Source organism: Chiloscyllium plagiosum, unplaced genomic scaffold (genome assembly GCF_037043375.1).
Source record: "Chiloscyllium plagiosum isolate Xiang-an unplaced genomic scaffold, Cpla_swu_hap1 HiC_scaffold_4, whole genome shotgun sequence".
Classification (NCBI taxonomy): Eukaryota; Metazoa; Chordata; class Chondrichthyes; order Orectolobiformes; family Hemiscylliidae; genus Chiloscyllium; species Chiloscyllium plagiosum.
Genome location: NW_028270142.1, coordinates 113,250,961 through 113,274,283, shown reverse-complemented (window position 1 = coordinate 113,274,283; position 23,323 = coordinate 113,250,961). Strand labels below are relative to the sequence as shown.

The window sequence follows — 23,323 nt, the reverse complement described above, 5'->3', positions numbered from 1 at the left end:
TAAGATTTTTATTTCACCATTCTGGCAGTAAGTTACCTTTTTTCCACAGTGAGTTACCTATTTTCCACAAGCTATAGGTTCGAACCAAGAGGCTCCATCTGTTTTGGATTAAAGCCAGGAAGGAAAGAACTGACTGCCAACATTACCAGAGGGAATTGCCCTGTCCCAGCTGTAACTTAGTGTCAGATAAAACATAAGTTTGTTAGCATTTGTTCTGCAGGGAAGAGCGATGTTGGTATTTCTACATTATTTTTTGTGGATGCTATCCTATCTCCTTGCTGTTTGATGTAAGCTGTTTATGAAATGAAAAAAATGAACTAAAGTACTTAATGATACCGGGGATGCTAGTCTGCAATTAGCATGGCATACTGTGAGCCCACAACAAAATATCTACAAATGCAATTGAAAAAGTGCAGAAAATGTAACCCCACACACACACACACACACACACACACACACACACACACACATATATCTATATCCAGCATTGTCTGATTTGAAATCTGAAATAGGGGAAATAATTGTCATCACATAACATCTATTCACCAAGAGCCTCATTAGAGACTCCATCTGGGTTCCACCTAAGGCACTCATTTCATAACCTTCAGTTTAGCCCTCATCACAAATGGATAATGTAGGAGTGGCTGAGTTGCCCTCAAAATAAAGTGTGGCATCACAGGAGCCCAAGCAAAACTTGAAGTCAGTCAGAATCAAACAGAAACACTCACGGCTGGAGTCATACAGAAGCACCTACTGATTATATGGGACATAAGCTGTGGCCAAAAGTCAGTCACCACCATTCCTTTACGTCACTGCGTAAGATATTTAGAACTGTAAAATTAGCCCAACTATTTTCAGCTGCTCAGTGACTTTCGTGTAAAGTTAGGTTGCAATTAAGAGTGAGACTTCTTGCTGTTGATCTTGATGTTTAGCTACTGTTTGCAACTTCTCTGACAGTGCCACTTTACAGCCTCATATTGGCACCATCTGGACCTGAGCTAACACTGGTAGCCTTTGTGCCATTTTAGCCATGTAGTGACCATGTCTAGAAAGTAAAGTTCGAACAATATCATGTGACCTATTGTCGACCAACAGCTCCTCTACCAACATCCTGAGGGGCATTATTGACCAGAAACCTAACTGGACCAGTCATATTAGCACCATGGTTGTAAAAAGAGGGAAGATACTGATTTTGATTTTTTTTTTAAACAATGAGTGTATCGACCAATGGCACTTTGAAGCTTCATCTCTGTCTACGTGATGTCAGGAATTTCTTATTTTTCCGATCAATCTGGTCAGATATGTTGTTATTCCTCTGGAGCGGTTGGGATTTGAACCCGGACCTTCTGAGTCACAGGTATGGACATTACCACTGTGCCAGAAGGCCCCTACCTGATGTCAGGAAAGCATTTAAATACTCACCACTTACAGTAGAAGAGTCCAAAGGCAACAACATTTGAAGGTGAACAAGACTGAGGTGAGAGCAGATCTTTAATATTGCTGCCTCTGCTATTAGCTGTTCTGTTTCTAGTACTAAAATCTGTCTATCCTTTAAATAAGGTTTCATTTTCTGTAAAGCCTGTTGGGGCATCTTGAGACTATTGCTAGCTTTTGTTTTTGTTCTCCATATCAACCCAGTTCATCTAATGTTTCCTGATCATTTGCATTAATATAAACACAAAGTAATAGTTTAAAGTCAGCTCAAAGTCTTGGCACCTACCAGTTCTTGACCTGTTTTATTTTAAAAAAAAATAGATCAGTAGTGCTGGTTTGATTGTAGATTGTTGCTAGATGTCTTTAATCCTTGAGGTTCACTACTCTATATTCAAATGCTTTTGCATTGGTGTAAGAAATTAATATGCTCTTAATTTTACAGTTCTAGCTGTATATTGTAATTTTGAAATAATTATAAATAAAGGAGTTTTTGCCATCCATAAATCCCCTCTTTAAAATGTTTGTTTCTGTGCCTTTTTCCTTTCACATTTGTTACATACCATCTGGCCTTTTTCTCAGGACACTGTGTGACTGAACAATATAACAATGCAAGTGAATGCAGAGCAAATTTAATAGATGTTTACTGATTGGTTTGTAAACTAATTCTTTCTGACTTATCTATTAAGTTTACTGAACCTTAAACTCTACCAGTTAATGCGGTGTCTGGGATTCGACAGTACCTTTTTTTAGACTTCACTTGAACAGTAGATGTGGGTGAAGTTTGAGGGGAAATCATCCTTCAGTAACTGAAGCTTGAGTTATGTCTGTCGACTTGAGTTTATTTTGAGCTCCATAATAAATTGTGTGTCACTTGTGGTGGCAGTTGAAAGTGATATGAGAATAATTAAAAGAACTGCAAGAAGCAAGCCCACTCAGATTTGTATCTGTGGTGTGTTTAGCACCTGAAGATTGATTTTTGGTTACTTTGGATGGGAAAGGTGGTAAAATTGAAACATTTGAAACTCTGGTCTCTCTCACATTTGTTTAGTAGCAGTTGGGTCCTTGGCAGGGGTAAGAAAACAAAATCTGAACTTTCAACTGGGAGAAGATGCTAATCTGTTATGGCATCAATCCTTCAATATTTTCTTTTAAAATTTTGATTAGTCTACCAAATACGGAGGGTTTAATTCATTTAGTCTGATCTTTGCTTTAGGTAGTAATGTGGTAGGTTGCACTGAGACAGTTACAGTGAAGGAGATCTCACTGTTCAGTCAAGTTCTGGCTTTACAATTCTGGAATCTGGCCAGTTTGAGTACAGTTAAATCCAAAGCACTATGGAAAACCACTAAAGTTGCCCTGTTCAGAGAATTCTAATCGCATGCTCAAATCTGTGATGACAGACTGGTGACGGTGTTGTATTTTCCCTGTTGCGCAAGCCCTTGTGTTGCCATGCAACAGCAATGTCTGTTAGTAGACTGCAACGCAGCATTTACTGGAACTCTCCTGGATATTTGTCTAGGATTGGTCAGCAGGAAGTCTGTAAATACCGAGAACGATGACACCAAATTGTGTTCAATCATTCCAGCCACCAAAGACAAATAACAAAAAAAAACTGTCATTTATATAGTGCCTTTCTCAACCTCAGGACATCCCATAGCACTTTACAATGAATAAACTTTACAGTTTTGAAGTGTAGCCACTATGGTTGTGTAGGTTAGTACATGCGCAGCAAAATCCCAAAACAGCAATGGTTTGGTATTATTTAGCAATGTTGGTTAGGAATATATTTTGCCCAGCACCTTTGCTCCTCTTGGAATAATGCTATGGGTTCTTTCATGTCTAAGTTGACAGATGGGGGCCTCTGTTTTAATGTTTTGTCTCAAAGGCACAGTGCAGCAGACCCTCAGTGCTCCAGTGTAGTGTTTTTCCTGGATGCTGATCAAATCTCTGAAGTGGAACTTTAACCTGCAACTGTCCTCTTCCAAAATAATATAATAACCAAGCCAAAGCTAATCCTTTTACTATATTCCAGTAAATTCAATGATTGAGAACAATATTTCACACGTCCAATTAAACTTTATAAAATAGGTCTTGCCCTTCCCAACATTGGAGTGAACACATGAATACTTCTCTCTGGGATAAATGATCAATAATTGCTGATATGTCATTAATTGTAAGCTTCTAAGGTAATGAGTATTAAAGCATAACATAATAGGATTGCCAATTAGCCTTCATGCAGTCTTATTTTGAAATGGTGCAATAAGTATGCAATGGGATAATCCCAGTCTCCAAAGTAATTTGCACACTCTTGAGTAGAACAACACTGAAATAACAGCTTTGGAAATGCTCCTATATGCCCATGTAACTCCAGAGTAGTATTCCACAAGGATTTATTATTCCTCGGTCTTTACCTGGGATAACCTCAGGATGCATAAACCTTTGAAATTTAATGCAGCCCTAAGAAATCCTCTTTGTATTACTGGTTGCCCTGAAAAAGTGGAAAATTTACTTAGCTGAGACCCATCTGTACTGTTTTGTTTAGGGCGGTACAAATTTTGTTACTCATTGGTAGAGATTAATTTGAGTTTAGTGCGTGTAATCCAAATGATACATTGGTGGATCATTGTCTCTTGATATTATCACTCATTGAGCCACTTTATGCAGTGCATTAAAAATCCAAAATTGGCTTTCAAGAGAACATCATGTGTGTCCTGCTAAATGTCACGACGTTTTATCAAACTCCTCTTTAAACACCCCCACAGCCCTTGCATTTGTGGTCTTTTTTTCTTTCTTATCACACAGCAGGTTTATATTCAATTTTATTTAAGGAGAAGTTTGCTCACATACACATGGTATGAATCATTGTGAAATCTTGGAAGTAATAGATCAGATGAGTCTTCCATAGAGAGTCACATCCACCCACGAGTAGGCTTCAAAGGTTGCAAAATCATTCTAGTAAAGGGGAGTGCAAGTCATCTGGTTACATTGAGTGTACTGTAATGAGTCATGTGTGGGAAGTTTTTTGGGTCTCCACTGACACCAGTGAGTAAGCTGTGTTTACGAGTATTTGTTGTGTTGTCTCAAATTACTCAGTGCATATCCAGAGTCCTGCAAAGCCTGTAGTTTAGTCCTGTGATTAAAAAATCTCTGCACTCTTAACCTTCATCACTGAAGAGTCAAAGCCTGGCACTCCCAGCCTTACAGTACTGCCAGTGTCATCTTCATCTGCATAGCAGTTCAAGAAGGAGCTCAACACCACTTTCTCCAACAATTAGAGATGGTTAATAAATGCCAGTATTGCTAGCAATGCCATATCTCAAGAACAAATATTTTAAAAGTTTTGCAGCCGTATGACACATGCTAACTGAGATATAAATATTGGCCACAAAACCCATGCTCATCTTTTACTGTATAGCTTATAGAGGACAGGCATTTCATCCAAAAATAAAAGCGTCTTGAACAACGCAACGCGCTCCTCATTACTACACTGAAATGTTGGCCTAGATTATTTGCACAATTCCCCAGAGTGAGATCTGAGCTCATAACCTCCTGGTTCAAAAACACACCAATATATTGAGCTGTTTGCTCTGAAGACTTTGAGCAATTTCACCAGATCCCAGCAATTCAACTTTCTTGCTGATCAGAACTGAATTCAATAAATCCATTCACTTGCAGGCTACCAAAGGAAGTAAAGATGACCAAATCCCTTCTAATCAAACAGGTTGACAAGTATCTCTTTCAGATATAACAATATCAGAACTGTACCTAGTTGGACTTGCGTATCACTAATCCATGTTATGTGATTAACTGTAAATACTTTGTGGTATCTAGGGATGGAAATTAAAAGCAGTCTTGCTCAATTATCTATGTTCCCAGGTCAAATAAAAAAAAAACTGATTCAGGTCGACCTTCCGTAATTCTGAAACAAGTGAAACATCTAAATCTTGTGTTTTATCTAATTTCATCAGGGTCACTAATCCTTTCAGTACTGTATATAATAGTTTCTTCACTGTTCTAGTTCCCATTTAGAATGTACTGACTCTCACCCCAGCATCATTCACTATTTATAAATCTACACAGATTGGTTGACTGTTGGCTGTTCAAATGCAGGGGACAGAGACACCATGGACTGACCTCACCGAGCACCCATGAATTGACTGGAGTACGAACCCTAGTAGATTTTTCTATTCACTCCAGGCTAGAACTGACAAGACCAATTGTTCATTACTGAATTGTTGCTACCTTCCCACGGTGGGATCACATGACCGAATACAGAAAGCATTTTACCCTAGAATCTTCTGAGCCAATTGAATTAGTCCTGCATTGCGTCAGACTTTTCCCCACCACGCAGATAATAGGGAAGTATAAATTGTGGTACAGTGGGGTGACCACTTTGTTTTAATTCCCAAGCCATCAACCTGTTGGATTTTCTTTTAATTGGCTTATTTGCACTCCCAGTCATTAGAGACTCAATTGTAACAAATGTACATACTGATAAAGAGTGAAATGCAATTTCATTTGGCTGAGAGACGTGAACTTGGATCCAGTTTGTGACATGTACGATTTTAACATTTTAACACTAAACTGCAGCTATCAGTATTTTTAAGCCAGACTGACACTCTTTACTTCAATATTAAGAGAGTTCTCCACCGTTAGGTATGCTATCTTTTGGATGTCTTTAAAATGAGGCTCCTGTCTACTACGTGGATAGACTCAAAATATCAATGCAGTATTCAAAGAATTGTCTTGTCCAAATAATCCTTCAATAGGATCACAAACTACCAGACTATCTACATTAATCTCATTGCTCTCTGATAGGCTTTGTGTTCCCAAATTGGAGACTGCATTCACCTGATTTACAACAATGAGTTAAATTCAAAAGTGCTTTCTTGATATTAAAGCAATTTGGGATATCCTGGGGTCACGAAAGACACTGTGAAAATGATAAATTCTGATAACAGAAGTGAAAATTACAGTTCTAATCCAAAGGTTGATCTTGACTGTGATTTTTATTTTTGAGTGGAGCAGCTAAATCCAATCTTCTCACTAAAACAAACCCATGCATTATTTTTACTTCATCACTGCACTGACCTGAGGTCTGCTATTCGGACATTAATTGAATCAGGACCTTCTAGCATTGTGTGGTGCAAAACCTCCATATTCTCCAAATGTTAAATTTTTATTCTGATCCATCAGAAAACATTAGTGAACTTTTATAAATGATCATTTTTTTTTTAATTCCATTTGAGATTGGGGAATGTTTGACTAATTTTGCCATCTGACCAGAAAATTTCAAGTGAGAATGTAGTAATGTCCCATTTGTGCTACTATTCCCACGAGTGAAGAAACTCACTGAACAGAGAAGACATACTGAGGTCTTATCTCAAACGATTAGACCTAATTTTGCCTTCTCTCCCTCCTTTTTTCTCAATATATTTTTCATCCCCATGTATCAATGTGGTTTCATCTGACCACTTTTTGTCATTGTTTTTAAGATTCTGCATATACATCTCTGCATAAAAAGGCATTTGTTAAAGATCTGCTCTTCCTGATTGATAGAACTACATATTTAATTCAGAAAGACTTCAGTGACTGGAATACCAGATAATTGTAGCTTGGTGAGGGTCATTCTTAAATTTTAAATCAAAATGTGGCTGAATCATTCAAAATGAAGAGCTGTAATGGGCACATCATGAGGTAGAAACATTTAATTTTTCTTGTGTTTTTTTTTAAAAGCAGAACTGTGACCAAACTACATTTTGCCATGAGTGGAATTCTGAAAAGGAAGTTTGAAGAAGTGGAGGATGATCCCTGTTACTCTTCATCTTCGCCATCTTCCTCCTCTTCCTCCTCTTCTTCGTCCTCACCCGCTACATCATCTTGCTCGTTATCCTCCAGCTGGGACTCAGATGATGACAGCTCCTGTGATGAAACATGTCCAACCAGAAGTAATACGGCTTTTCCCTCAACACCATTTACCCGTAAGTAACTAACTTATTCACCTTCTCTTCACAATTAGGGAGCTCGATTATGATAGTGTCTGTACGACCTCTGAGTAACATTTTTTGGGCAGAATTTAATGACTCCACAGAGAGTACGGTGGAGGTACTTAATCATGTGAGAAGTCAGATTTGCAAGATCTGGATCCCTACTTCACTGGGTTCCTGGAAATGGTGATAGTGCAATTGCTGGTAGTTGCTATCACTGCTGTCTTAAAACTTCTAAAATTCATTTCCACCTTCAGTTGAGCTGCGAAATACACAAATGTTGCTAGTTAATATTGTTCAACTTTCCTCCCATCCCCTTTGGCATTGATGTATGCAGCATTATAGATTAAAAATGAAAGCATGTTAGCAGATGATATAGCTTATTCTAAATATCTAAATCGTATAAACTACAATCTGGCTGTTCATCCCAAATGTTTGTGTTTATTATTTTCACAAGTGTTTTCCCTTTTTCTCCTAGCTACAATAATATACCCTTCTTTCCTTTATTATATCATGCCTATGTCGCATTCTCTTTAATGAATTTGAGAGTCACCTCAGCTATGTCTTGTGGTGATGAGCTTCATATTTTATCCAGTTCCTGTGTGAACAAAGTTCTCTTAAATTCTACATTCAAGTTACAGGTGACTCGTATTCATAACTCCTAGTTTTGGTCTCCCATACAAATCTATTTTGCAGCAAAGTTTCATTTCCCAATGAGTCAACCAGCAAATACAATTTCGTTATTAATTCTCAATCTCTGAACAGTTAGAGGGGAAAGAGCTCACACTCCATACGCAGGCCCAGAATCTTTAAGCAAAAACTGAGAACTGGGGGCTTTTATAAAAGTTTGCACTGAAATTGGAAACTTGCTCCCTTTCTTAAAATTGTGGGAAAGTTCTAGGTCAAAACAGACAACTGAGGCAACATCTTGGAATTCTCTCAACCTCTCTGTCTTTGTTTCTCCTTGTCAACCTTTCCTTTTAAAGACCCTTTTGAAGGCTGTCTCTTTGGTCAAGTCATTATCACATCTGGATTGGATTACATTTGATTTAGTTCTTGGTGTGGACAGAGCTGTTGCCTTGTTCTGTAAAGAGGGGCTTTATGTTAAGGCTGCAAGAACAATCATATTTTAAAGGGGGTAAAAACAATGACTGCAGATGCTGGAAACCAGATTCTGGATTAGTGGTGCTGGAAGAGCACAGCAGTTCAGGCAGCATCCGAGGAGCAGTAAAATCGATGTTTCGGGCAAAAGCCATTCATCAGGAATCAGGATCATGTCTTAAAGCCAGGTCTCAGAACAAAGAACATTTTGCAAAGTATTGAATATATTGTGCACTGCTCTCTGAAGAGGATGCACAAAGCATTTGCATTTTGCAAATTTGAAATTCTTCCCATGTTATCTGTTAAATTGTCACCTGTTCTGTGAATTGGGCAGACACAAGGAGACCTGCCAACCCAACTAAGGTGAGAAACTGACTAGCACCTCATGAGTGGATAGGCACATGATGTAGATTGACAATGAGTTAACAGAGGGCGAAAGTGAGGACTGCAGATGCTCGAAACCATAGTCCAGACTAGAGTGGTGCTGGAAAAGCACAGCACCCGAGGAGCAGGAAAATCGACGTCCCGGGCAAAAGGCCCCCCCAGCCAGGACAGAACTTAACAGACTAGGAGAATTTGCCCCTAGTGAGTCAATTTCAGTGGGATTAACAGTGACAGTGCTTTAGAATAGAATTGTTCGTTGCTTTTAAGAGTTGATGTATTTAGACTTGTATGTAGTAGTAAAGCCATTTAGTGAAGAGACAGCTGTATTACATGTACTTCCGGTAGGGGGAGATTTTTTTTAGATTACCTACAGTGTGGAAACAGGCCCTTCGGCCCAACAAGTCCACACCGACCCGCCGAAGCGCAACCCACCCACACCCTTTCACCTAACACTACGGACAATTTAGCATGGCCAATTCACCTGACCTGCACAAGTTTGGAGGAAACCGGAGCACCCGGAGGAAACCCATGCAGACACTGGGAGAATGTGCAAACTCCACACAGTCAGTCGCCTGAGGTGGGAATTGAACCCGGGTCTCTGGTGCTGTGAGGCAGCAGTGCTAACCACTGTGCCACCGTGCCGCCCACAAAGGTTATCTACCTCTTCTGGTGCTGTACTCTTGTACAAACTGTTTCGGATTGAAGGCATAGAATCAATAGTTCTTAAATCACCCAGGTACTATGTTGTTTTACTTCACAAAAGAAAACTTGAACTAAAAAGCATTTGTAATTATAGGGCTTCATCCTAATAATCTGCTTAAAATAGGTCTGAAATTAGTCTTCAGTGGAGAGCATGGTAACTGAGGTCCCTGAAGCTAGTAAACCTAATGACAGTTTGGCATTTTCTCAGTATTGAGTCCTGTGCTAAGGCTCCATGCTGAGGAGAGCTGCTTCCTTTCTTTACCCATTTGTTTTTTGAGAAGGAAAAGAATGAAACCGCAAGTTTTTTTTCTATTTTTTTGTACATGTTCTTGGTTTAAAATACGCATTTTGGTTATTTTTAAATCCAGCTGAATTTGCCATCATTACTCTCTCTTTCACGGTGTCATGCAATGGACAGTTTGTTTTCATACAACCCCACGCACAGGATCACAACAAACCTCAAACTGTTGAGATACAATCAGAGGGTCACACTCCCCGATCTCTCTCAAGATCAAACCCAATGGCCTTGGCATTTAGGCTACTGAAGAGATTTGCACTTCCTTGGCTAGTGGAAATTATTATGCTGTCTTTGCAGGGATCTTCTCTGTCTGAATTTCATGTGTTCGCGGAGCCCACTGCGGAGCATTAAATACATAATTCAAGCTGACATTTTATTGTAGTACTCCAGAGTGCTGCATTGTTGGTGTTACTGTCCAGTCATGAGGAATTAACCTAGGCCACATCTGTCCATTTGAGTTGATTTTAAAAAATCATTCAACACAACTTAAAAGAGCAGAAGATTGACTACAGATATTTACCCAACAATTCTCTCTTAAACAAGCAAAATGTAAGACCTTGTCATTTATTTTATCGCTTTTTGTTATGGATAGACTGACTGCCATGTGCCCTTGAGTTGCACAAGTGACTGCCACTAGGTTTGAAAAGTAGCATCATTTATAATGAGATCTATCAGTAGCTAAATACTTATTAATATTATTTTCTCTTTCCTTTTTGGCTTTGCAGCTGTCCCCATCCTGAAGAGAACTAAACGCATGCGAAAGAACAACGTCCAGTTTGACCGCGTTGTTGTGTTCTATTTTGCGCGGTGTCAGGGGTTCACTAGTGTTCCAAGTCAGGGAGGTTGCACACTGGGGATGGCCAGCAAGCACAGCTCATGCAGGCAGTACACGCTCGCAGAGTTTGCCAAAGAGCAAGAGCTCATTCGCTGGAAGAAGATCAAAGAACTTTTGAAAGAACAGAAGCTGGATTCTTTAAGACTACAGGTATGAAACCTGGGAATGATAACCCATTAATTTGCTACTTGATTAGTATTCTAGAATGATTCCAAATTCCTGGATAAGAATGTTTGCCTCTGAAGAGGCATCAAGTAGAATGAGTGTATGGTTTCCTGGACTTAGAGTGAGAGGTGATCTAATTGCCCCATAGATTCTGATGAGGTTCAACAGGATAGAGGCTCCTTCCTTGGATGGAGAGTCTAGAACTAATAGCTGCAATCCAGAATGAGGGATCAGTGATTTTTGTATGGAGGTGCGGAAAAGTTTCTTTGGTTGATGGTTGCAAATCTTTGAAATTCTCCATCCCAGAGGAGTTTGAATGCTTAGTCACTGAATACATTCGACTGAAATTGGTAGGGCCCTACAGTTGAGGTCAAAGATCAGTTCAGATCTTTATTAATGATGAAACTAGTTCTTGGGTTCAATTGTTCTTCTCCTGTTCTATTAGTTACATTCTGTTCTTAGTGAACAAGTTCAAATATTCCTCATAGTAGTTTGGCAGTTGAATTTTAGTTTAATAAAATCCAGAAATAATTATCCAATGTCAGTTTGTGACCAAAAAGCTGAGTTGTAAAAGACGAACTGGACCATTAGAGAAGGAAAAGTATCATCTTTATGTGGAACATATATGACTTTAGTCCTATGGTAATGTTGCTGCCTTTAAGTGATGACCTGAAGTGGCTTGCTAAGGATAAATGATAACAGCCAGTGTTGCCCACATCCTGACATTGTTAAAAATTAAATTTAAAAAGTAATCCAAGGTGGGAAGTACATTTGTGCTGTTTTTCCATTTCCAACCTCACTACCAACTTTAATGTTCTCCCATTTAAATCTGTATTCAATGTAATCATGATGGACTGCAGTTCCTTCTGAATATATGACCTAATCTTCACATGTCAGCTTTGAATCTAAATGCTGTATGCCTGTTTAACCATGAGGGGCATCTCAAACACAGCAACTGTTCTCTTCTCTTGCCTTCCACCTCCCCTTCCTCCCTACACACTCCACGTCCACGTCCTCGTCCTCGTCCTCGTCCTCGTCCTCGTCCACGTCCTCGTCCACGTCCTCGTCCACGTCCTCGTCCACGTCCTCGTCCACGTCCTCGTCCACGTCCTCGTCCTCGTCCTCGTCCTCGTCCTCGTCCACGTCCTCGTCCACGTCCTCGTCCACGTCCTCGTCCACGTCCTCGTCCACGTCCTCGTCCACGTCCTCGTCCACGTCCTCGTCCACGTCCTCGTCCTCGTCCTCGTCCTCGTCCTCGTCCTCGTCCTCGTCCTCGTCCTCGTCCTCGTCCTCGTCCTCGTCCTCGTCCTCGTCCTCGTCCACGTCCACGTCCACGTCCTCGTCCACGTCCTCCTCTCTTCCCCCCACCCCCCACCCCCCTCCATGACTTAGAGCAGCAACTCTTTGTTCAAAAGCAATGTAAGCAATTGTAACTGGAGTACATGGTTTATAGTAACACATGACAATGTGCAATCTGCTCAGGTACTGACATTTCCTCCTGCAAGTGGCATGTCTTCTGTGTTTTTGGACTGTTACCCACAAAATGTAGCAATTCATTGGACACCTTCTACATTACAAGAATCTTTTCAGTCCATTCTGCCTGCTATTTCTAATTAATACCTACCAACCTACCAATATTTATCCATTTCCTTTCTGAAAATTCCTATTGCATCTGCATTTATTATTCTTTTTAGCTAACACATTCCACATCTCATTTCTCTCCACCCTACAAATATTGCCAAGTATAACATAAGATTTCAATCATTTTTTAAATACTGGTGAGATCACTTACCCTGTTCCTCCTTCTGCTAGTGCTATTCCAGTTAAGATCAGCCAATGCAACACAAATGAGGACTGACGCAAACCAAATGTGACTAACTATTGCATTACCTAGTTACAGCAAAGGATAATGTAAGGTTAAAGGGTTGGGAGTGGGTTTGGTGTTCATCTAGTATGATATACTGTTCGCTTGTGCTATAACATTTAAGTACTAATGAAAGAAGATTGTCACTGGTCTTAACTTGGATAAAATTGACATCTCTCCTACCCTTCACTCCAATTAGTTGACGAAGAATGGTACTGCTGACTCCGAACAGGCTGACCAGCTCACTGTGGATGACATCTTGGATGATGATATTGATGTTGGTGAAGTGGAGCTTGATAGCAGCTTCTTTCCCCAGCCATACCCAGCTAAGAAGAGGCACGTGCTACTGAAAGCGGCTGGAGTCAAGAAAATCGACCGAGAGGAAAAACGGGAGTTGAATGCAATCAGGATGTCACGCGAGGACTGCGGTTGTGACTGTAAGGGATTCTGTGAACCAGAGACTTGTAGCTGTAGCCTAGCTGGAATTAAATGCCAAGTAAGTAAGCAGCTGATTAAATATTTAGTTTTATAGACCTATATGTGCGCTTACTAGTGTGGTAAATGACTTTTTGCTTTCCTAGATTCACATTCAATTCCCATGCTTCCATCTAATTTTTTTAAAAACCTGCAACGCTAATATAGCCTCTCAACCTGCCCCTTTGTTATGTCTGTCTACAAAAATTAGTTCCAAGTATGAACAATGACCCTAACTTAACTTGGCAGCAGGCTTGGCCATTCTGCAGCCGCAGTAATCTCCATTGGGTTAGTCCAACAATAATTTCACATTCAGAAAAGACACCTGTATTGTTTTTTCTCACCCTTTTTCCCATGAGGCAGATTGCTGACTCCGCAAACTTGGTAGCACATCCAAAGCTTGTAGCCATATCACAACAAGGCCCACGCATGCCTTCCTGCTGCTATTATAATCCTGTGGTACTTGGAATCATTTGCCTGTAAAAACAAGCACTGATTTTACAGTAGTTATTCAAATTTAAATTAAAGGATAAAAACCTGAATGCCCAGGTATGGAGCAGCCCAGCTTCTAAACATTAAAATGTAGATTAAATAATCAAGTAGCCTAAGGTGCTATAACCAACAATGCACTTCTTTAGTTCTGGATTTGGCTCCACGCATGGCCTGTCTTGTCAACACCTAACATTTTCTCTTGAGCTGTGCACTAATCCCTGTGTTCCAAATGCAAAATATTTGATTGTGTGGAGACAGAAGTGTCAAAGATCTGACAGCCCCTGTATTTAATGATCAAGTTAGCAGCTCTTTATTTTGTTGTGTATTTTTTTAAATGCCCTTTTGTTATTAATGGATTGTTCAGAGTCCTTTTATTGACTTAGTGGCCCTTTGTGGCAAATATTTTTGTGGGAAGGACATCGTAGTTTGGAAATAACTAACAGTTGTAAGTGTGTAAAGCGCAAGTCTGTATAATGTCTCATCAAGGCTCTCTGAAATTTTACGCAATGAATTGATCATTGACTGGTTCTGTCAGCAGGTCTTTTGTGTACTGCAGACCGACAAAGTGCACTGAGCTAGTTAGGAATAAGGGACATGATCTAAGTGAATTATTGAAGATACTTAAGAGCTTGAAATGCTTCCAGTGTTTCAATGAGATGGTTGACTTGTTGATCTGTCCTTTGGAGATATCTGGAGATTATTGTTTTGTGAAGATAGTTACCCATTTCCTTTCATGTTGCACCATAGAATCATATAATGCGCTATATAGGTAAGGTCTTGATTTGAAGTCTTCTGCAAAGCAGGAAGAGCCACTAGCTGAAAATGTGTTGCTGGAAAAGCGTAGCAGGTCAGGCAGCATCCAGGGAACAGGAGAATCGACGTTTCGGGCATAAGCCCTTCTTCAGGAATCCTGAAGAAGGGCTTATGCCCGAAACGTCGATTCTCCTGTTCCCTGGATGCTGCCTGACCTGCTGCGCTTTTCCAGCAAAACATTTTCAGCTCTGATCTCCAGCATCTGCAGTCCTCACTTTCTCCTCCAGGAAGAGCCACTAACAATGTAGCAATCTCTCTGTCAACTCTAAAGTGAAATATCAGTCTAAATCATTAAATTCTAGTGTGGAGCTTTATCATAATAACTGAAGATAAGTGTGCTATTAACTGAACCAAGCTGTCACTTGCTTTGAGCTTTATCCTTTTATTGATGTTCTTTCTTGAGTATTTGTAATTTAGAAACAGAAAATAGGAGCAGGAGTAGGCTATTCATTACGAGCACGTCTGATCATCCAAATCACTAACCTGTTCCTGCTTTTCCCCCATATCCTCTGATCCCTTTAGCCTCAAGGGTTATATCCAACTCCTCAAAACTATCCAATGTTTTGATCTTGACTGCTTTTCTGACATAACAAGTTCCACAGGCTCATCACTCTCTGGGTGAAAATGTTTCTCTTCATCTCAGTCTTAAATGGTTTGCCCTGTATCTTTAGATTGGTCCAACACTCACCAGCCATTGGGAACATTCTTCCTACATCTACCCTGTCTAGTCCTGTTAGAGTTTTGTAGGTTTCTGAGATTCCCCTCCTCAATCTTGAACTCCAACAAATTCAGTCGCGACTCTTATTAGTCCTGCCATCCAAAGATTCAGTCAGTAAACCTTTGCTGCTCTCCCTGTGTAGCAAGAACACCCTTTCTCAGATCTGCACACATTATACCAGGTGTGGTCTTGCCAAGATCCTGCATAATTGAAACGAGACTTCACTGCTCCTCTACTTGAATCCTCTTGCTATGAAGGCCATAATATGATTTGCCTTCTTTCTGGCCTGTTCTCTGAAGATTGAGCTGCCTCCTCCATCCATTGCAGTTGTATTTTTTTTTATTGCTCGAAGATAATTGAATGGGGTTTCTAGGTGACTTTAAGAGGCAGTTAACAACCAACCACACTGATCTGGGACTAAAGTTGCATATAGGTCGAATAAGAACCATACATTTACTTCCTTACAGGTGATTAATGAACCAGTGTCTTTTTTGTCAACAATATGACCACTGTATAGTCATTTTCACTGCAATCAGCATTTGATAACCATTTTTTTTTTTAAAAAGACTGAGCTCAAACACCTAAACTGGCATTTGAACTCTAATTCCATAGATCCCTAATCCAGTAAAATATTACTTCACTGTTGATTCAGCAACATGTAACACCAAGTAGGTTTGAATTGTTATGCAGTTGTAGATTTTGGTCTTTCTGGATTTTATTTTCAAAAGCCAAATAACAATAGCTGTAAGTGCCAGTCTGTCACCAGTTGTTTTAAGGGAGGTGGTGGTGTATTGGCAATGTCACTGGCCAGTAAACAAAGACACAGGCCAATGCCTTTGGCAACATGTTCTCAAATCCCACTACATCAGTGTTTGGAATTCAAAACATTTAATAAGTAGAACTGTCAACCATGATAACTACCATTGATTGTTGTAAAGATTCATCTGGTTCACTAATCTCACTTCAGTCCTAGAGATGACCTCCCATGCACAGAATGTGGTTGATTTCTAAGTGCCGTCTGAAATGGTCTAGGGATCGACAACAAATGGTAGCTTTACTAGCAATGTCCACATCCCATAAAACAAAAAGAGTAACTTGAAGTTCGAATCCTGACCTGTATGAGGACACCACCACCACCCAGCAATGTTGTCCCTTCCAATCTCTTTGGGGCTTGCATTTTGGCATCCCTATAGACTCAATACACTTAATCAAATCCTGATCTAATTTCCCGTGCCTCTGGCCAATAGCTTTCTGAGACCAGTCTTGCTGAGAGGCAGAAATGCCCTGTCCAATCTATTACTTGGCTGTGGGCAGCTGATTTCCATTTAGCAAGTTTCTCTCCCTATCTCTGACATTTACATGGAGGGAAAGGGAATTCACCACCTCATAATTTAGACTTTTTTTTGGGGGGGGGGGGGGGGGTTAATGGCAAATGAAAGCAGAAATGCTTCATCAAGAGGGCATCTATTTTTTAAAAAAAGCAGTTCAGTTTCTTTGCTGAAGACCTGGAGAAATACGATGGCAACAAAACGAACTTAAATGTAATTAAATTACTATAGTGATGAAGGTCAGTAATACAGTCTGGAGGAGGATATAAATACAAGGTGTTCAGAGATGTGATTGTAACCCTATTGATTTATAATATTAGTGAAAAGGCTGAATGGCCTACTTCTATTTCCCTGTTCCTACGTGCTTACATTATGCACTTTTGTATTATACAGATGGACCGGATGTCTTTTCCCTGTGGTTGTACAAAGGATGGTTGTGGTAACACAATGGGAAGGATAGAGTTCAACTCTGCCAGAGTACAGACACATTTCATCCACACCATCATGAAGCTGGACTTGGAGAAAAGACAATCAAATGGTGAAAATAGGAATGGAGAGTCAGACATGCCACACTTGGAAAATCCCCATCATTATGGATATTCAGCAGACAAGGCCACCTTCCAGGACAGAAGTGCCTCCCTAACGCCAGCCTTTCCTTTCAGTGAAGAGTCAGATGACAGTGAGGATAACAGCTGTAGCAGTGACATGACCGATTCCAGTTTGTCAAATTACAGCGAAGGGGTGGATGAGGGAAGCAATGACCGTTTCTTGGATAATGCACCACAGTCTCATCAAACAGCAGACATTGATGATGACGGACTGACCCGAATCCTCCATTTTAATGATTCTGAAAGCGAGTGTGGTAATGACACTGAAAACCAGGATGGCTTCCCTTACTTTAACCCATCTGACTTTTTCTGTGAGACTGGTGACCAGCAGTCTAGCATGGAAACCTTTAAATTCAACACTGAGTACTATACTAATCACTTGCCCAGCTTGGATGAGAATGCCAATCAGGAAGGAAGTTTCTCTCTGGGAGATGTAGCTCCGACACCAAGCAGTAACCATGGCTACCTGCCTTCTCACTGTGTGGAGCAGGCTCCCAAAAGCTACACTGACCTCAGCCTTTCGACTGACTCCTTTGAATTTTTCCAGTCGTTCTCAGAATTCAACTATGGATCTTTTCACAATCCACAGAAGGACCATGAAAGCATGGACAATTGTCCATCGCTGCAGTTTCAGTTCCCTGGCTTTCCCAGTTTCTCCCAGGCCGCTGACCCAGGTAGCTGTTTCCTGGAGTCTCTGATTGGTCTGGCTGAGCCCATCACAGCAGATTCATTTCCAGAGCCCCCTACACCTTTCCCAGACAGTCAGCATCTCGAAGAAGCCATCAAAACATCCATTATGGAAACTGTGAAGGTTTAACTTCAGATTATCAAAGTGACTTGTTCCAAATTTCTTTCTTTCTTTTCAAAGATGAATAATAGATATCTTTATGAAATGACTGATGTATTTGATGGGAGGGATGAGGGTCACAAGTCAAGGAATCATTCTGCAGTAATTAGCCTTCAGTTGTATTAATCATGGATCCAGTGAGGCTATAAATATCAAAATGATTCTTCAACTTGAAGTGGGAGTGATACTCCTAAGTATCAATTAGTAATGTTTTGTATGAAAGAGCTATATATTGTTTAAATTGAAAAGAGAATTGGATCTTGAGCGTGTTGTAATAGTGATGCATCAATGCCGAATATCGGTGGTACTTCAGCGAAGAGCAACACAAATGATTGCTTACAAATGACACTTAAAGTGGAAATGGAATAAGTCTCGATCTGTTTGGTTACTTATCAATGGACATTTGGCAGCTGAAATCATTTGGACAATTTATTTGTGACCAACCTATTCAAAGAATCATGCTGTTTTCTTCAGCCCCGATTACTATCTTGTATTATGTGATTTTTCTTTTGCACCCCAGCTTGGAATGTAAAAGCAACCACCCATGCTAGGCTACAATTCCATGTTGCTGCTTGACCTTTGTAATGTCATTCCAATTCTGTAATAGATGAGCCTAAACAGTGGATGAATGTTGGTTAAGCAGAAAAGCCTAATGCTACATTCTACCTCCACTGTCTCTACGCATCCTTCAAGCTTCAAGATCACCTTTGGGAGTGGTTTTGTAACACACAGATTGAAGCTCATGGGAGTGCCATGGTGTTATTACCTTCAACCTATAAATGAGCTGAACTTAAATCAGCTACTGAATCTGGAATGCTCCTGGTATTTATGCTTCAATGTTGTTAAAGTGCATTGATGCTCTAAGGCCCATAAGGTAGACCTCCATAATGTTGTATTATGGCATGTTAAAAGTAAGCCTTAGACTTTCGTTCTAGTTATTCACAGCTAGATGAGAATTATTTTTCAAACTGTGAAACTTGCACCTTTTTTCTCAACAGGAGCAATAATTGAGATTATCCAGTAAAATTGAGCAATGAGATTCTAGCTTTCAAACATTTCGTGTTTGGGACAATTTGATATTATGCTGTCTGATAATTTATTTAAATATTCCAGGATCCTTCAGAATAGGATTATCATTTAAAATTTGACAGCCACGTAAGGATATAAACGACTGTTGATCTATATCTTGGGGAAAGAAGGTAGTCTTGATTTTGGAGGATGTCATTACAAGGATGAGAGAGGGGTACAAACATTCTAGAAACTGGAACCTAGAGAGTGATGGCATAACTGACAATAATTGGGTAAAGGAAATTTGGCAATGTTCAAGACAAGACTTGGAGTGTCATAAGATTAGACAGGATCACATGAGCGCAAAACATCAGAATTTGATTTGTTTTGTAGTCAAGGTTTTGAACTCCATCTGTTAAGTTTATAACTATGTGGCAGTTGTTTAGAGTTTGGTCGGGATTCTGGAACCAAAGATTTTAATTTGACTCCAAATGTCAATTTTGGGACATTGATCAAAAATATGTGACTGCATAAACATAATGCAAGGAATATATCTATTTGTGCTCGTGATATGCCTTGCCCAGGGAATTAATTTTGTGTTATGCTTTATTGTATTCGTTGACTTCCTGAATAGGAAATATTTGGTCTCTTTCCTCCTCCTAGAAGTGCTTTTAAGTGCTTAACCCAGTGTTGTATTCACTGGGTGTGTAATAATTGTACACATCACTGATAATGACCTACTTCAGGATACTGTGCACACTTTTGCGCAATAAAATGAGCTTAGATCTTTGTATTCCTCAGAAGGAAGGGGCTGCAGTATAATTTGTATTGTATTTACTGCAGGCAGATTGTGCTTTTTAAATTTGTGAACAATAATGGGCAGATACCAATAATGAACACATCGGCCGGTCTCTGCATTCTAAATGTAACTCTTCCTGGGTTCCAATGAAATTTCTTCACTGAATCATGGCCTGGACTTTTCAGTCTTTCACCCAAATGCTTATCATTTCCAGCATTTTTTTTCCTTAAATTTAGCATTCCTTTTTTAACACACCTTACAAGATAAAGATTCTTTGAATGGTAAAGGGTTAATGCACAAATTGATTAAACTTACTATGCAAAGTCTTAACTACAGCTGAGCCTAGCAAATTGTACAGTAATTTGTAAGTGCAAAGTACATTGATAAAGCCAACTTGAGACCAGGTCTTAAATAGCCGGAAGTTAATAAGTAACTTTTGTAATACTGTACCTTAAGTATTACATGTGCAGTTTTTATTTATTTTGTACTGTATTTATTTATTTTTGTACATGCAGTACTGCAAGGAGCACTGTGGTTTAATAATGAAACAATGGAAGTGCAATACAGCCTTTCAGTAGCACTGGTCTTTCTCATCATTACACTGTTATTGTAACTGTGTTTGTTTGAGCAGTGTTGTCACTAGTCAGTTTGGTACCAAATGCTGAAGAAAAATCAAAAATTGCATATAACCGGCCGTATATGGCAGTTTTGGTCATGCAACTTTTAATACCAGATTTTTTAAAAGAAATGTATTACCTTAAGATGCACCTGTTTTCAGCAGCACCAGACATGCAAACCACCTGGACTTCATCCTCTAATTTTTCATAGCCCAGGAACGTGATTTCCACATAAGCTCAGTTCAGAGGGACAAAAGCTCATGCGTGTTGCCTGGGTGTTTCTTCAATTTCAATTTTGTCTATCAAATGTGATCATTTTTAAAAAAACCTAGTGACAGCACTGCTCCTGTCAAGTGAAACACTTCATTGCAGGTTCTTGGCTCTTCTCCAAGAACTCTGCAAAATGTTTGAAGATATGAAAAGTATCTTTTTGGTAAGAAACCATTTTTTTAAAAACTAAGACGTGAATTGCATTCAAACATTTAGTGTTTTAGGCTGTATTTTTGGCATGAAGGTCATTAGTTCTGTAAAGGTGCTAGAGATTTGAAACCTTTAATTATTTAAAATTCCACGAAGTAGCTAATTTTTTTTAAGCTTTACAATTTATAATTTATTGAAAATCTGAGGGGGAGGGGCACGCATGGTTCAGCCCAGTGTCTAATATGCAGAGGAACTATAAATACTTTTGTAGCAGAAGGGACACTTGAATTAATAAGACCTGAAAGATAAAGAATCCAAATTTGGAAAGGAATCGTGGAATTAAGATTATTAGAACTGATCTATTTTCCAAAGAGCTCTTCATGGTTTAAAAAATATGGTTTAAAAAATCACATAACACCAAGGAGTAGTCAAACAGGTATAATTGGAAGCACTAGCTTTCGGAGCGCTGCTCCTTCAGGTGATTAAACCTGTTGGACTATAATCTGGTGTTGTGATTTTTAACTTTGTTCACCCCAGTCCAACACCAGCATCTCCAAATCATAAAAAAATATAGTTTATACATTAAGAAAAGATCAAAATATCAAACATTTTGGAAGTCTAGTTGATTTGAAAAATATTTACAGACTCACTTCCATTTTTTAATGTGAACATGAAAAAATGAATATTGTAGAGAATACAATTAGTTCAATCCCGCTATTGGGAGTTGGTACAAAACATCTATTTTAAATTAGTTCATGCGCATTAAATGGCCCATTGAGAATATTTGTATGACAAGTTCATTGTCTAAAAATATAACTTTGTCATTTCTACATATATTCATTAAGACCACTAGTGAGAACTGATGACAAACCGTCCCATTTTAGTATTAGGTTACAAGCATTTGCTTTTGGGTTTCGTTCTCAACTTGTGCAACCAATAGAGACCTGGTGACAAGCAAAATGGACTGGTGACCTTTTATGCCTGAATTATTTGAATACTATGACATTGGGGATCCTGAATGTGGAAAAAATGTCCAATTTCTCATGGACGACAAATCTAAAAGGGATAGTAATGAATTCTGTTAAGCAAAAGGGTAGGACTCAAAAGATTGAGGTGACCGGCTCAAGACCTCCATGACCAAGTGACTAGTATTTCTGCTTCTTTGTGAAGGAAAGTAGATGGGCTTTACAGAGGGGAAAAAAAATTCCATCCTTTACGTATTTGTTATCAAAATACTTTTAAAATCTGAAATGGTATTTTTATAAGCTAATCAAAAAGGACCTGAGCTAGTGGGGGATCCCCCATTGTGAAGTATGTCAACTTGTGCAAATAAACTTATTTATTCCCTAACACGTCACTTTTACTTAGTTTGAGATTAGCAGCTGACTTGATATTTCATCTTGGTTAGGAACGACATGGTGAGGAGAAGATCTGTTAATCAAGTTAATACTTTTGCCCTTCAGCCTTCTGCAGTTCCTCTGCATAGACAACCTGGACCTAGCAATATGCAGCTTTTCTGCCGTTAAAATTAATTTATTATTTTGGTTCCCTTTTCAGTTTTTTGGCAAAAATTGAAATCTGTTCCTTCTCAAAGGCACTAGAAATCTGTAAATAAGTTCAATCTCACTCCATTGTATGATTCATTTTTTTTTGCCTGTTGCACATAAAAAAAAATGAAACTTGGTATTTATTGCAAAACTGTTAAGATAATGTTATGTATTGAATCGTCTGTACATCTCCCATTTGCCTTCAATATGTAAATAATATATATTCAGACTTCAATAATTTTGCAGAATGGTACGATGATTTTTACGAAAATGCATTTAGCTTAATCTGTAAAATATGATGATGGATTACATGCTATTCATTTCATCCAAGCCGTATGAAAGCCATTTACATCATACTTTTAAATAATAAAATTATATATGCAAGGAATGTGTTTGAGATTCATTCTTTCAGCTTTCTTCTGTTTCCGAAAATGTTACTGTGCGCCAGAGAATATTTTCATGCGTACCAGCCATACTGTAGTACCTCACCCAACTGAAGCCTGTCCAACAAGATCAGTCTTCCTTTGAATCCTTAAGGAATTTCAGTGGCCTACTGAGCTGTGGGAAGTGTGATTGAGGGATGTTGTATCCTAATCTAATTGGGCCATTGGTTTGTGTCAACATAGCAATGTACATATTCATTTCCCCACAAAATTTATTAATTAGTGATCAGGAGCAGATAGCGTGGCTGCTGCTTTTTAAACACCTTTCTCTAGGCCAGGATAGACCAGAATTACTTCAGCCTGTTATTCAAAGAGTGGTCAAGGATCTGTTGTGACTCTGAAAGGAAAATGACGACTTTGGTTTAAGGGAGAGCACTATTACTTGTGAGCCAGAAGGTTCTAGGTCCAAAACTACTGCTTCAAATTCAGTACTTTGGTT

General features: G+C 39.2%; 1 protein-coding gene across 3 annotated transcripts in view; it reads left to right on the top strand.

Annotated features, from left to right (window-relative positions):
- csrnp1b (cysteine-serine-rich nuclear protein 1b) overlaps positions 1-22,825 on the top strand; it is a 31,846-nt gene extending 9,021 nt beyond the window's left edge. The window contains exons 1-5 of one of the 3 annotated variants that reach the window (XM_043685904.2): positions 555-1,477; positions 7,174-7,415; positions 10,632-10,891; positions 12,970-13,266; positions 16,989-22,825. In XM_043685904.2, coding sequence (XP_043541839.2) covers positions 7,199-7,415; positions 10,632-10,891; positions 12,970-13,266; positions 16,989-18,020 — 1,806 coding nt within the window. In that variant the 5' untranslated portion in view covers positions 555-1,477; positions 7,174-7,198 and the 3' untranslated portion in view covers positions 18,021-22,825. Of the gene's footprint in view, positions 1-554; positions 1,478-7,170; positions 7,416-10,631; positions 10,892-12,969; positions 13,267-16,988 lie in introns of those variants that run through there. The other 2 variants (XM_087986609.1, XM_087986608.1) reach the window with 2 other exon arrangements.
- The last annotated feature ends 498 nt before the right edge of the window (positions 22,826-23,323 follow it).